Source organism: Protopterus annectens, chromosome 10.part0 (genome assembly GCF_019279795.1).
Source record: "Protopterus annectens isolate FY-2018-M chromosome 10.part0, PAN1.0, whole genome shotgun sequence".
In the NCBI taxonomy this organism is placed as follows: Eukaryota; Metazoa; Chordata; order Ceratodontiformes; family Protopteridae; genus Protopterus; species Protopterus annectens.
Genome location: NC_056744.1, coordinates 1,497,939,034 through 1,497,953,352, shown reverse-complemented (window position 1 = coordinate 1,497,953,352; position 14,319 = coordinate 1,497,939,034). Strand labels below are relative to the sequence as shown.

Here is a 14,319-nt window from a genome sequence, read left to right as displayed (position 1 = left end):
CTGGTTTAGGCAATGGCATGCATTGTTATGCACAAAGACCCACACAAGGTCATAATGTGTGACACAACCACATGTGGCAGTTGTGGGTTACCAAAACATACCTCTCTGTATTCTGACAATGGTAATAGACCCAGTAGCAGAGTGCACTATTGGCATTACTGGCCAACTAGCCCTGTTTGGCTGTGCTGATAGTGTGGTGACATCCCCTGTGTTTACTGGGGGAATATGCAGCATCTGGTGTATTGTAGTATCTGCAAAAAGGATCTGTTCTTTCACACTTGCATTTACACACACCCTACTACCCCCCACACACACACTTGCCATTTGCAGGATTCATACCCCTACCTAACTAAGTCATGACACATGAGAGAGACGCATTAGCTAAGCGCACTATTCGGATTACTAGATGGTTCCTCTTCTCTGGCTGTACTTATAGGGTGCTGACATCATCAGTGTTTTGAAAGGGTAATGTGCATCAGGTAGTGTGATCTCCTGATTGCCAAAACTAACGTGTTTTTCATACAGAAATGCACACACACAAACTCCCCACATCTTGCAGGTTTCAAACCACTACCTAAATATGTTATGGCACTTGAGAGTGACGCTGTAGCAGGTTGTGCTATTCTGAGTACTGGCAGCTGTCTCTTCTCCAGCTGTATGTATAGGGTGCTGTCATCATCACTGTTTGGAAAGGGTAATGTGTATCATGTAGTGTGATCTCCTGATTTAAAAAAAAAAGCACATATTTTTCATACAGAATTGCACACACACAGAGTCCCCACATCCAAACACGCACACATGCCATTTACAGGTTTCAAACTCCTACCTAACTATATTATGACACTCGGGAGAGATGCATTAGCAGAGTGCGCTATTCGAATTACTGGGAGGTTTCTCTTCTCCTGCTGTACTTATAGGGTGCTGACATCATCCGTGCTGAAATAGGGGAATGTGCATCCTGTAGAGTGCTTTCACAGATGCCAAAAGGGACATCTCCCTCACACAGACTTGCACACACACTAACCCCCTCCACACACACACACTCAGCATTTGCAGGATTCAAACCCCTACCTAACTATGTTATGACACTCGAGACGGATGCATTAGCAGAGCGCGCTATTTGCATTACTGGGAGGTTTCTCTTCTCCTGCTGTACTTATAGGGTGCTGACATCATCAGTGTTTAGAAAGGGGAATGCGCATCCTGTAGTGTGTTCTCCTAGTTGCCAAAAGGGACATTTCCCTCTCACAGCCTTTCACACACACAAACCCCACTCACCCACCCACACACAGAGCATTTGCATGATTCAAACCCCTACCTAACTATACTATGACACTTAAGGGAGACGCATTAGCAGAGCGCACTATCCGAATTACTCCGCATCTGTTCTGCACCTGCAGTATTTATAGGGTGCTGACATCTTTATTTCTACAGAGGTATGTACATGTAGTACTACCTGTCAGGTGGGGGATAGCATATATATGCATTTGCAGCCACCTATGTCAGGGTCAGATATGCACATCACACTGGCAGGTTATGTTCTATACCATGCTTTGTGACCACAGGACCTGTAACACACAACACAACCAGTCCAGAACACCACACCCACATCCAGGACACACACTTAGCTTCCCTGGGAACAGTGCCGGGATATGCAGGTGTTCACATACACCATTCCAGTTGTTAACATCAGGTACAGGCATATTGTGTGTGAGAACTACTCAGGCCTCTACCACTTTACCCTACAGCCACTACAATTTGTGGGTCCATGTGCTATGGCAGAACCACACACCACAGCCACATGGGGGAATACATATTGCACCTGTCCATCTGCAACGTGGGTACTCACTGTTCCACACCAGAGGTAGACCACCATTGTTGATATCTGACCATACCCACCTTTCCCTGGACATCCATATCCCATCTCCACCCCGAGGCAAGGTTGTCACTGCACACAAACTGTATTTAGCACAAGCACACTCTACACTTGTGAAGACTGGGGTGGATGACTTCAGAGGACCCATGCTGGGGGACTATACTGGCCACTCAGCATAATCCTTGACAATTGCATTCTATGAGCATGTGTATGGTTTGCATTGATCATGCTATCCCACATATACCCATGACTGCTCCACAACAAGACACCTGTCAGGTGTACACCAGCCATATATGAGCCGTACAACAGACAGAGTGAGTTAATACATTGTAGAGCTGTAGCCCACAGAGGGAGGACATCTGTGAACAGTTCCGGCATGGCACTTCATTCACACATAATCATTACAACACAGTGTTGACAGTGGAATTGTCCAGAGAATGCAGATAGGGCTCCCCTCAGTCTGTTATTGACGGACACTTACTGTTAGAGATCCTCAGCAACCCTCCTCCAGCACACACCGACAACATGGCTGTGGCTTAGCACATTCAATCCCTGGGACCTCCACGGTGCCCCTGCTTGACAGAGGCACAGTTCACTAGCCTCACATGTTGCCTTATGTGATCTACTTTACAGTGGCACAGTAGCCTACTGTACTGGGGATGCAGATGCCAAGCACACTCTGGCTGAGCTGTCATTCCCTAGGGCAACAAGGCTAGTATTGACCTCTACACCCATATGTTCAATTGTCAGATGCACAATATTTGTTGTGCTGTTCTACTGTTTGCAGGTCTTTATTGCCATAGCATTCCCTGTTCCTATGACCAACTTGTGTATCTGTGGAAGATGTTTGCATATGACGGCGATCCACTATATCACTTATGTCTCTGTAGTCATTTACTGTGTGCACTGGGCAGATTGCTGTGTTGTGGTTGGTTCCTGGACTGACACGTACAAATACCAGATATGTGTGGCCAACTGCTAAACGGAGATATGGCCTAAGTGTATGAGCATGCCCAGTTCAGCCTTTCCATGGCATGTTGTCTGACATATGCCTCATTTATCAAAGTGTGCGAGCATGCCGAGTGTGAGCTTTCCATATGTTGCACTCTGAAGTCCACCACATATTTGGGTGTGTGTGAACTTCAACAATATCTCACGTTTATGGTTGTATGTTGGGTGTCATGTTGTGTACTAACTGGCCAACTGCTTCGTGTCTGCCACAACAGGGATTATACTGTGCCTGCAGGGATTGCATGGGATACTTTGCAGACAGTTCTCAACATACTTTCATAATGACCTAACACTGTAGTACCGTATAGTGTACTGGTTGAGTACTTTCACTGTGGTGGACAGTATCCTGGGCTTTAGTCCTATGACTGCTTGACATCTTCATAGTGAGCACAACAGACTGTGTAGGGGCCAGTTGTGCACATATGACCATGTTGCATTATGTTCAGATATGGACTACCTACACCAGGCTCGTCCAACATTGGTAGTGTATTCCACAACATGGGTGGACATTGGCAAACACTAGCGATGTTCCCTAGGCCATTTCTGATGCTAGTCACAGGGTGTGTTTGTCCTTCGACACACATTGTAACTGGAGTTTGCCATGACATATGTCATGGTTAGTATACTGTGCCTCCGTCTACCTCTGACATAACAGTGATACCCAGGGTTAGCCTACCATCTCCCATCCACTCATCAGGATTCCTCTTGAGGGGTGTCGATAAGTGACTCTCTGGCTGACCTGTACCAGGAGTTTACTGAAGAGTGGGGTGCCTTCTGTGTTATGGATCATTCTGTACAGCTTGTCCTATGTATGTCAGTGCTGGGGTTCAGGTCTCTCATGTGCATAGCTCACTGCCATTCAGATTGTACAAGGTGCAGCATGTTCATTGATTCCAGGTTGGACATGGCTTCATACATCAGGCACAGCTTGCCTGTAGCTGGGCAGTATGGCAGTGTGTGGGGCTGCAATTTGTTTACTCAGGCAACACATGGCATCTGTTTATGCTCTTTGCTACTCCTGGTGGGGTACTGTTGTGGACTTTACAGTTGATGGAGGTGTCTGCTGAGGTATATCCTACAGGGGCTATTGTAGTCAATTGTGACGCTGATGGAGGATGACTGCAGAGCCACAGTGACATCCCCTTATCTACATCTGCCAACCTTCATGTTTGGGTGGGTATATAGTATATGTTTCTGTGAACGCTACAGCCACATGTTTGTTCAGTGCAGGATATCTATCACCTTTTGTACCCAGGTCTCACATTACATGTTAGGTACATCATGGGTTAACACCTGTGTGGTAATTTGTGGGCACTTACTGTATATCCACTGTGGTTGTCTATACACAGTTCTGCAATTAGCTTGCTGACATGGCTATGGCTCCAGTTGTCTATTTGTAGGTGTCCCTTTTGTGGGTTGCTTGTGTCAGCTGGGGGTCAGATATGGTGGGATGTTTGTACTCCTCTGCATACATGTTTAGTCACAGTCCTTCCATGTTGGCCTATACCTATGGGACATATATACAGAACGGGGGGGGGCAAGACCAGGCCTTGTGGGATGCCACTCATATCTGCTTTGTAGTCTGACATGGATGCGGCATATCTGACCATGTCAGTTCTGTCCTTGGTCTGGTTTGCAACCCCTCTACTGACATAGGGGTATATATTTAAGCTGGTGAACATATCCATACTGAGCTCGTACGGTATTGTCTAGAAGCATGTGCACAGTCAAGCTACGCTGTGTGGACCACATTGCCCTCATCAATGACCTTAATGACTGCTTCAAATGGGTCAAACATGTTTAGGGGCAGGATCTGCAGTTACGACAGCCACACTGTGTAGGGTCCAGTATCAGTAGGTCCACAATAGCCTTCTGTCTGCGGTACATACTGATCCTTTCCATAGCTGTGCAGACCAAGCTTGTCAGGATCCTGGGGTGGTAGTTTGCAGTATCCATTCAGGCAACACCTTTGTTGTGAAGGACCACTGTTGTTGTACACTGCTGTTTGGGTACATATCCTGTGGTAAGGCTGACATTGGGCAGTAGTGTGATTTGGCATTTCATTATTCTTGGAGTCCATGTTGGCCTCAGCCCAGGACACCATCACATACCTTTGCTGCTGTGTGTTTTGCTTTGCAGATGATGGCTGTTACCTCAGCATCTGCAATGTCAGGGGACGAGCAGTCTGCTGGGATAGATATTTTGCACTCTGGGGGGTGTGTGTTTGCACTGCACCTGTCAGGTTGTATGTTAGCAATATGTGTGTGTGTTTGGTATGTTGTTTGTAATATCTGTGTGATTCAGAGCATATCTGTGGATGCCCAACATGGTTCCTACCATCAGTTAGGTAAGCCTTGTGATTATCCTTAGTGTCCTGTACATTTTGTATCTTCATAGGTTCATGGGTTCATACTAGGCTATCCACCCTAGGGCATTAGTAAGCCTAGCCAGAGTGTGTGTGTCTTTCGCCACCCCTTGCTATGTTTCTGTTATGGCCATTTATGAATTTCTTTACTGTGCCTCTGTCTGGTCGTGACACAGTGAAGACCGCCAGTATACATTTACGATCATCCATCCACTTGGCAATATTCCTGTTGAGGAGTGTCAGTGAGGGGCTCTGCTAAACATGGATTGGGATCCTGTTTCTGGGTGTGGGGAGCCTCTGGGTTATGTATCTGTCCCTCCAGCACATCTTATTTCATTATGTGCTGAGGCTGACATCTGTCACTCTCACAGCTCCAATGGCTTTGATTTCCTGTGGTGGAGCATGTCCATTACTCCTGTGTTGGACATGGCCTTGTACAACAGACATACAATGCCTCTGTGTAGTCAGTCTGTGACTGCATTCAGCTGGGGTGTCTACAGCCAGGCAGCATATGACATATATTTCACACCCTTTATCCTCTTGGTGGGGTAACTATGAGGTCTTCCGAACCGCTGCAGGTGTCACGTACGGTACATCCCATATGAGTCTTTGTACTAGATTATGGGTCTGATAAGGGAACAGTACAGCGGCACAGTGACCTCTGTTGATGTAGATGTGAATCCTTTCATGATACGGTGTCCAATATCGACAATCTTCCTAGCCACATTGGCATTGTGAGTGTCACATGACAGATTACTGTCGACTTGTGTCCCTAGGTCCCTGATTACTCCTTGCATACATAATGGTTTGCCACCTATGTGGTAATTTGTGTGTACCTTGTCTGGTATTTGGTGGGACATTCATACTGTCCAGTGTCTTCAGGATGTCTGGGTGGAGTTCTTGTGTGTGAGAGTGTGGTCTGTCGCATGCTACAGACTGTACAGCAGTTTGGACTACACTTAGGTGCACATGGGTGGTCTCCACTGCTTTGTGCATTGTCAGTTACCTGGCCATATGGGTGTCTGTGCTGCATATGGATACTCCCCCTCCTTTGATGTTTTGGTCCAGGTGTTGGGGCCATAACACATGATATGTGGTATAACCTAGTAGTGCTGGTATGCTATCACTAGGCTTGCAGCAGGCTTCTGTCACTGCACAGACATCGATGTTCTCCATAATAGGAAGTGCCTCAGGGGCATGCATATTGCAGTTTACACATCTGGCATTGGTCAGCATTACCCTTATGTTTCCTACCACTTATGTTTTCTAGGGTGGTAGGTAGTCTTTTTGGCCTTGCCTACATACGGCTCTATGGAGGTGGCAAAGGCCTTATCCAGTATCCAGACGCACAGGGGTAACAGGTGCAAGCCATCCCTGGAACAGCAGCATCGCTTGTCATGCTTGACATCTCAAGCAGACAGACATTAGACCCTCTTGGACTGACAGCTGTAACTGTGCCAGCTGTTAAACATGATCATTCTGTGTTTGTACTGTGGCATCATTCTTGGTGAGGGTTGGATGCTGCACACAGCCAGTGTCATACCGGCCTGGGGTACATACTCAGAGGGATCATCTATGTCTCTTTTCATGTAGACCAGGGAGGTACATCTCAGGTCATTCACACCAGCATGGACATTGAGTGCATCATATTTCTGCTTGCTTTGGAGTGACCTGCGTACTTGTGTTATGTAGCATTTTGTGGCAGCCTACAGGCAGCTTACTCTACCCTTTCCCTTGTTCAGTCTGGTGAGTGGGACAGCAGTGTGTCTGCCTACACAGACACCTATTACAACTGTATCAGGCATGTTGTTTCTCCTTCTGGCCTGTGACTATTTGGCACACCATCTTTGTGTACTATTCGTTGCATATGCTATGTTTGGAGATTGTGGTTGCTTGTGATCTGCTTTGGAGGCTTCTGTTGGTGTAGTGTGTTTGTAATTAGGGCCTCCAGGAATATTTTTCTGTGTTTATGTGTTTGGTTTACAGTTGTGGTAGGTCTATGTGGGACTGGGTTTGTGGTGTATGTGGTTACCTTCTCCTCCTGACTAGTTTTGACAGTACTGAGTTGGTGGAGCTCAACCTCTGGTTTGGATACATGGTTGCATCTATCACATATATTTGTATTTATTGGGGGGTGTTGTGGTTGTCTGTGTACTTGGGACAGGTGTCACATTGCCTCTGGATTCACAGATTCTACTTGTTGTGGCTGGACTTAGTGGATTGTATGTGTGGACATATGTTATTGCCATACTACTGGTCAGTGATTACTTCCCTTTTTGGTAATGTCTGGAGTCCAGCATGCCAGATGCCTGCGTGTATGGCATTGTGTGTTGTTGTTATTTGTGATTGCATACTCCAAGCATTCCTGGCTGTGTTCATGGAATGCCTGTATAACATGTTCTGCGGTGTGCCCCATATTCTGCACTTGCACAGGGCCTTTCGTGGATTCAACATCAGTTTGGAGGGTGGCAACCTATGCTTTACACATGTTTTTCACTGTGGTATTCTGGCCAGGGACTGGGGTCGGGATGTGTATATCCAGTGTGATTACTCTATGGTCTGGTCTTACCAGTGAGGGATACACTTCTCATCTTGCCATCCAGTACACATGTTGCTGATTATCACATCCAGTATGCTTTCCCCTCTTGTGGGAGTGGTATGTTGTTCCTGGGCATTTTGGTTTATGGATTCTGGGAACTTTTCTCCTACTGTGTTGGTGCTAGTATAATGCTCCCAGTGTATGTCTGGGTATTTTCAGCCAAGCAATATAATGTGGTTTGGGGGGCTTGACATATTCATGTATTCCAACATAGGCCAGGTGCAGTTCCTGGTATTAGGACAGTAGTCTGCAGCAGGCTATATACTGGGAGGCGGTTTTAGTCATTGGTATTTGACCATGGCTAATCCATGCTGCTTCTTGTTGTGGTACCAACATGGGGGTGTGGTTATCCTTGACATTTATTGCTAGTCACCCTCCTTTTGTAGATTGTTCAATGTTTTGCGGCTGTACAGCACAGTATGAGGTGTGACCTGGTAGTGTTAGGGTGCTGATGTGAGCCTTGACCCAGTTCTCTATTACAGGACTGGTATCTACATTCTCCATACTGTGTGCGTTTACACTGCACACATCTTGCTGTTTAGACTTCTGGCATTGGGTAGCATTACATCTAGGTTCCTATCCCTTGTGGTACCTATGAAGGTGGGTTTGTGTTTTGAGACTTACCTATTCAGGGCATGCTGTGGGTACTGACAGCCTTTGCCAGTATCCATGGGGCATGGAATGATAGGTGCACACCACCCCTAGCAGGTGGTGCATCATGTCATGCTCTGCATGTCTTCCCAGCCGGAAACACATTAGCTCCCCTTTGACTAACTGCATTACTTCAGCCATTTATTGCACTTGATCATCCCATCATCATTTTGTGGCTTCATGCTTGGTGAGGGTGGATGTTAGTCAGGGTCCTCAGGTGTGCATATAGTACATGGTGTTACATTATTTAACACATGGCATTCATGCCTCAGGTGGTGCTGCAGGGCTGCCTCTGTCGGATGCACATATTACACTCCCTGTACATCTTTGTGAGCAGGTCATGTCATTTTAGGCATCCCTGTTATTATTTGAGTGAGTCAGAGGGTGTATTATTCCCAAGGTTCCTACTGAGCCAGTGTATGTGCTATGCATTGCCTCTTTGCCAAGGCCAGGGCATACTGGGCACGCCTCCTTCTGCCTACTGGGGCAGGCTCAGGTTGTTTATCCTCCGAGTCACGCTCTGCCTGTGATGGCCTTGGCAATGGTGGGGGGCTGTTTGGCCCAGCCCTATGCTGGTCCTGCTGCAGCTGTTTTCGCAAGATCATATTATGTAGCATAGCACATACCATGACAATTTGGGTACATGTAGTTGGTGTGTACTGCAAGGCTCCACCAGATGTGTCCAGACACTGGAACCATGACTTGGGCAGCCCAAACACACGCTCTATTACAGTACGTGTTTGTGCATGTGCCTCATTATGGTGTTCCTGTTCAGGTGTGTATGCGTTTCTGATGGGTGTCATCAACCACGGCTCCAGTGCATAACCTGCATCCCCCACTAGGTGTCCGTGTGGGATGTCCCCATTGGCAAATGTCTGGTACAGCTGCGTCAAATGCCAGATGTGGGAATCGTGGTAACTCCCAGGGCAGCCAGCACACACATTCATTATTATGCCCTGGGCATCACACACGACCTGGCAGTTGATGGAGGGAAAGCCCTTGCGGTTAATGTAGGCCCTACCCCGCTCACCGGCTGGTGCTTTGATGCGTATGTGCGTGCAGTCTATTGCACCCACTACCTCAGGGTATTCTGCTATTTGCTGGAAGAGATGCATATTGCTGATCAATACCTCACGGGCATTGGGGAAATATACATGATCACCGACATGTGCTGACATGGCATCCAGGAACTGGTGCAGTACCCTGGAGGCTGATGCCTGTGATATCCCCATCATATCGCCAGTTGGTCTCTGGAAGGTACCTGTTGCTAGTATTCTTAGGCCAACACATACCTTGGTTTCCACTGGGATGGGTTCCCCTCTGTTGGTTCTGTGTGTGAGGCATGGCCTGCACAGCTCAACAATTTGCTGCAGGAGCTCTCTGTCTACTCTATAGCGCTCTACTATCTCCAGCTCATGTAACCTGTGGTAGGTGACCCTGGGCCTGTACACTCTTCTCCATCTCCTCACTGCGGGTTGTCTGGCACCATCTGCATTGTCACCACCCTCAGCATGTCACCTATGTCTCATTATGACAGCTATGGCAGCCCCTAGCATTTCTGCTTTGAGTGAAGCTTTTTCAGTTTTCACTTCTATTAGCTTACTCCTGTCTTGCAGTGTCTCTTAAGAGAAACATCCTGCACTACTGTTTGCAGAGTTTTAGGTGCTGGGCTGGGCTACTATTCTGCCTGTGTAATTGCCTGCTTCTAATTGTTTTCACCTGCTAGCTTCAGCAGTTATCCCTGCTAGCTTCCTATTAATTCTGTTGCTTCCTTCTTCCTTTCTGTTTCCTCAGGGGTGAGCAACGTGCATACCAGCAGAAACACACTCACAGTGGCTTACATGCGCGCACACGTGCTTACATGGTTCAGACTCTACTTATTCGGGCTAAAACGCGCACACACCCGCGCAAACACTGTTACACGTCTGCCAACAGCCTCCAACATGCTCAGCCTGCCCTACACGCGCGCACACCAGCGCAAACAGTGTTAAACATCTCCCAACACGCTCCCTCATGCTCAGTCTGCCTTACACGCGCGAACACTGCCCTACTCACGCTTCATGGCGTGCACACGTGCGCATGCACGCCCAGCAAGAAACTTTGGTGTAAGTAACAGTGTACACCTTCCATTTCTTTACTTTCCCATGTTTATCTAGTGGCACACCTCTTTCCATGATCTGTGTCTGTCATCTGTCATGTTACACTGACCTCCAATGAACTGCATTTCTTTCTACCATTCCCCCCTGTGATGTCACCTATCTCCTACTCTATTCCTCCCCCTTATGTATCTCTTACACTACTCAGACTGTGCTCATTTGCTATGTGACTGTGAGATTCAGTATCCTAACTCTCATTTACATGAGATTGCCTACTAATGCTTAGTTACATGTCTTAGACTCAGCTTCCCCCCTTAGCAACCACTACACGGTGGCCATGTTGTTTTTGGTCTGCTGGTCCCTGCATTGTCATTCCATGTATTGCATGAAACCCACATTTGTGGGTTTATAGCCTTCTTTTTTATGTTTTTATACAGCGCAGCCTGTTTATATTTTTATTATTTTTGCATCGGGTTACCTTGCCAATGGCCACATATTTGGCCATTGGCATGCTGCCTGACACATATGCACCCTTTATTTGGAGCTGACATGGCTCCGTTGTGGAATTTGCAGAAACGTACTCAGTTGTCAACTGAGTACATTTCTGCAGCTAAAACGTCTCTTACACGGACTGGTTTCTGCTTTGTGGATCGCTAATATACCTCATTTGCATATCTTTCAGCTGCAAGTGAGGTATTTAGCATGTCCACGCCCAGTCCGTGTAAGAGACGTTTTAGCTGGTCTCTTACACGAAGTTTAGGGCTGTTCCTGGATCACGAGGCTTGCATGGAGTGTTACACATCTCTTACTCTCCGTGCAAGCCTTCGTGAATCCTGCCCAGTGTGTTGAACAGATGGAAAGAGAACTTTAAGGGGCTGATGAATGAAGACAATGAGAGAGAGAGAGAAGGTTGGATGATGTGGGGATAGTGAATCAGGAAGTGCAATGGATTAGCAAGGAGGAAGTAAGGATAGGTATGAAGAGGATGAAGAATGGAAATCCTGTTGATCCAGATGACATACATGTGGAAGTTTGGAGGTGTTTAGGAGAAAAGGCAGTGGAATTTTTAACCAGATTGTTTAATGAAATCTTAAAAGGTGAGAGGATGCCTGAGGAGTGGAGAAAACATATTTTGGTACCGATTTTTAAGAATAAGGGTGATGTACAGAGCTGTAGTAACTACAGAGGGATAAAATTAATCAGTCACAGCATGAAATTATGGGAAAGAGTAGTGGAAGCTAGGTTAAGAAGGGAGATGATGATTACTGATCAACAGTGTGGTTTCATGTCAGGAAAGAGCACTACAGATGCGATGTTTGCTCTGAGAGTGTTGATGGAGAAGTACAGAGAAGGTCAGAAGGTGGTGCATTGTGTCTTTGTGGACTTAGAGAAAGCATATGACAGGGTGCCTAGAAAGGAGTTGTGGTATTGTATGAGGAAGTCGGGAGTGTCAGAGAAGTATGGAAGAGTGGTACAGGATATGTACTAGGGTAGTGTGACAGCGGTGAGTGAGGTCTGCGGTGGGAGTGACGGATGCATTTAAGGTGGAGGTGGGATTACATCAAGGATCAGCTCTGAACCCTTTCTTATTTGCAGTGGTGATGGACAGGTTGACAGACGAGATCAGACAGGAGTCCCTGTGGACTATGATGTTTGCAGATGACATTGTAGTATGTAGTGAGAGTAGGGAACAGGTTGAGGAAACCCGAGAGAAGTGGAGATATGCTCTAGAGAGGAGAGGAATGAAGGTCAGCAGGACTAAAACAGAATATATATGTGTGAACGAGAGGGAGGATAGAGGAATGGTGAGGATGCAGGGAGTAGAGCTGGCGAAGGTGGATGAGTTTAAATACTTGAGATCAACAGTTCAGAGTAATGGTGAATATGGAAGAGAGGTGAAGAAGAGAGTGCAGGCAGGGTGGAGTGGGTGGAGAAGAGTGTCAGGAGTGATTTGTAACAGATGAGTACCAGTAAGGGTGAAACGGAAGGTCTACAAGAGGGTAGTGAGACCAGCTATGTTATATGGGTTGGAGACAGTGGCATTGACAAAAAGGCAGGAGTCAGAGCTGGATGTGGCAGAGTTAAAGATGTTAAGAATTGCACTGGGTGTAACGAGGGTAGACAGGATTAGGAATAAGTAGATTAGAGGGTTCACCCAGGTTGGACGGTTTGGAGACAAAGCCAGAGAGGTAAGATTGCATTGGTTTGGACATGTGCTGAGGAGGGCTGCTGGGTATACTGGGAAAAGGATGCTAAGGATGAAGCTGCCACGTAAGAGGAAAAGAGGAAGGCCTAAGATAAGATTTATGGATGTGGTTAGAGAGGACATGCAGGTGGGTGGTGTGACAGAGCAAGATGCAGAGGGCAGGAAGAAATGGAAACAGATGATCTGCAGTGGTGACCCCTAGGAATGCAGGTTTTCTTTTTTGTCAAAAAGTAAAAAAGAAATGTGGCTTGTCTGAGTTATTGCCAAGATTAGGGGAATTTCTTCAGTGTCTTGGCCAAATTTCCCCATGTCTTTATCAATACGGCATGGGATCTTCCCTGTAAATAGGCTGAACGAGTTAACTCAGTCAACAAAAGAAAATAAATAAAATATAAATAAGTGACATGAAGCTCATATTTAGTTTGAAGTTGTAGATTTTGAGATACTTTTTGACGGATGTATAACTGAAGACACTTTACTGCAGAGCTGTATTGTGTAGTTTGGTCATTGATTAAACGATACTAGCAATACGAATCCGGCTAGCTTTCAATTCACATTCTGTGAAGTGTCTTCCCATAATAATTCTAATTCCCTGAAAAAAATGTTTGCTGTGCCTTTAAATGAAGGTGGTCCCTTCAAGAAGGAACCTTCCTGTCATTAGTAAATGAAAGTGAAATTCTGAAGCAGTCAGTTTTCACAATGGCATCTAGCAAACACACACAAGATATTATGGAGGAATTTACTTGCCCAGTTTGCCTTGAAGTTTTAAACGTTCCAGTGATGTTGGAGTGCGGGCACAATTTCTGCAAGTCTTGTATTGACAGCGTTTGGGAGAGCAAGAAACAACCTTCCTGTCCTGAGTGTAGACAGGAATGCACAGCTGGGAAATATGCAATGAACAGACTGCTAGCAAATGTGATTAAAAGTGTGCAAATACAGTGCCAGAAAGAAGAAGGACCAAACACATGTGAGAAAGCCCAGCTTTGTATGGAACATAACATAAGGCTTGACCTGTTCTGCCAAGACGATTACATTTTGCTTTGCTCCCTGTGTGTTCCTGAACATCATGGCCATACCTTCTTGACATTGCAGAAAGCACTTGACATGTACAAGGTAAAATAATAAATACTAGTCTTCTTTCAATTACAAGGTTAAAGTTTACTTTTTTAAATAATTTTGGTATCTTGAGATCCCTGTTGCTGGTCTTTCGGCTTTTCCCTGTTAGGGTTCGCCACAGCGGAACTCCGGTCCGCTAATGATTAGCAGTTGTTTTTTTTTTGTTTTTGTTTTTTTTTTTGGTGTCGAGTTGCCAGCCCGTATGCCCAACCTTCAACGAAGGCACACCCATTCAACCCATGTTTTTCGAACGCTCCAGTCGACCGCGGTGAGGACATACAGATTCCACACAGAAAGCACTCCCAACCCAAGCCGAGAATCGAATGGGAGAACTTCTTGCTGTGAGGCAACAACGCCGCCTGAGATCCCTACTTTTGTGAATTTATCTCTACCCTAAAG

At 46.2% G+C, this 14,319-nt stretch overlaps 1 protein-coding gene across 1 annotated transcript in view; it reads left to right on the top strand.

Moving 5' to 3' along the window:
• Nucleotides 1-13,480: 13,480 nt before the first annotated feature.
• LOC122813682 (zinc-binding protein A33-like) overlaps nucleotides 13,481-14,319 on the top strand; it is a 152,877-nt gene continuing 152,038 nt past the window's right edge. Inside the window, exon 1 of the mRNA XM_044086132.1 lies at nucleotides 13,481-13,917. Within this exon, the coding sequence (XP_043942067.1) occupies nucleotides 13,504-13,917 (414 nt within the window). The 5' untranslated portion in view covers nucleotides 13,481-13,503. The remainder of the gene's footprint in view (nucleotides 13,918-14,319) is intronic.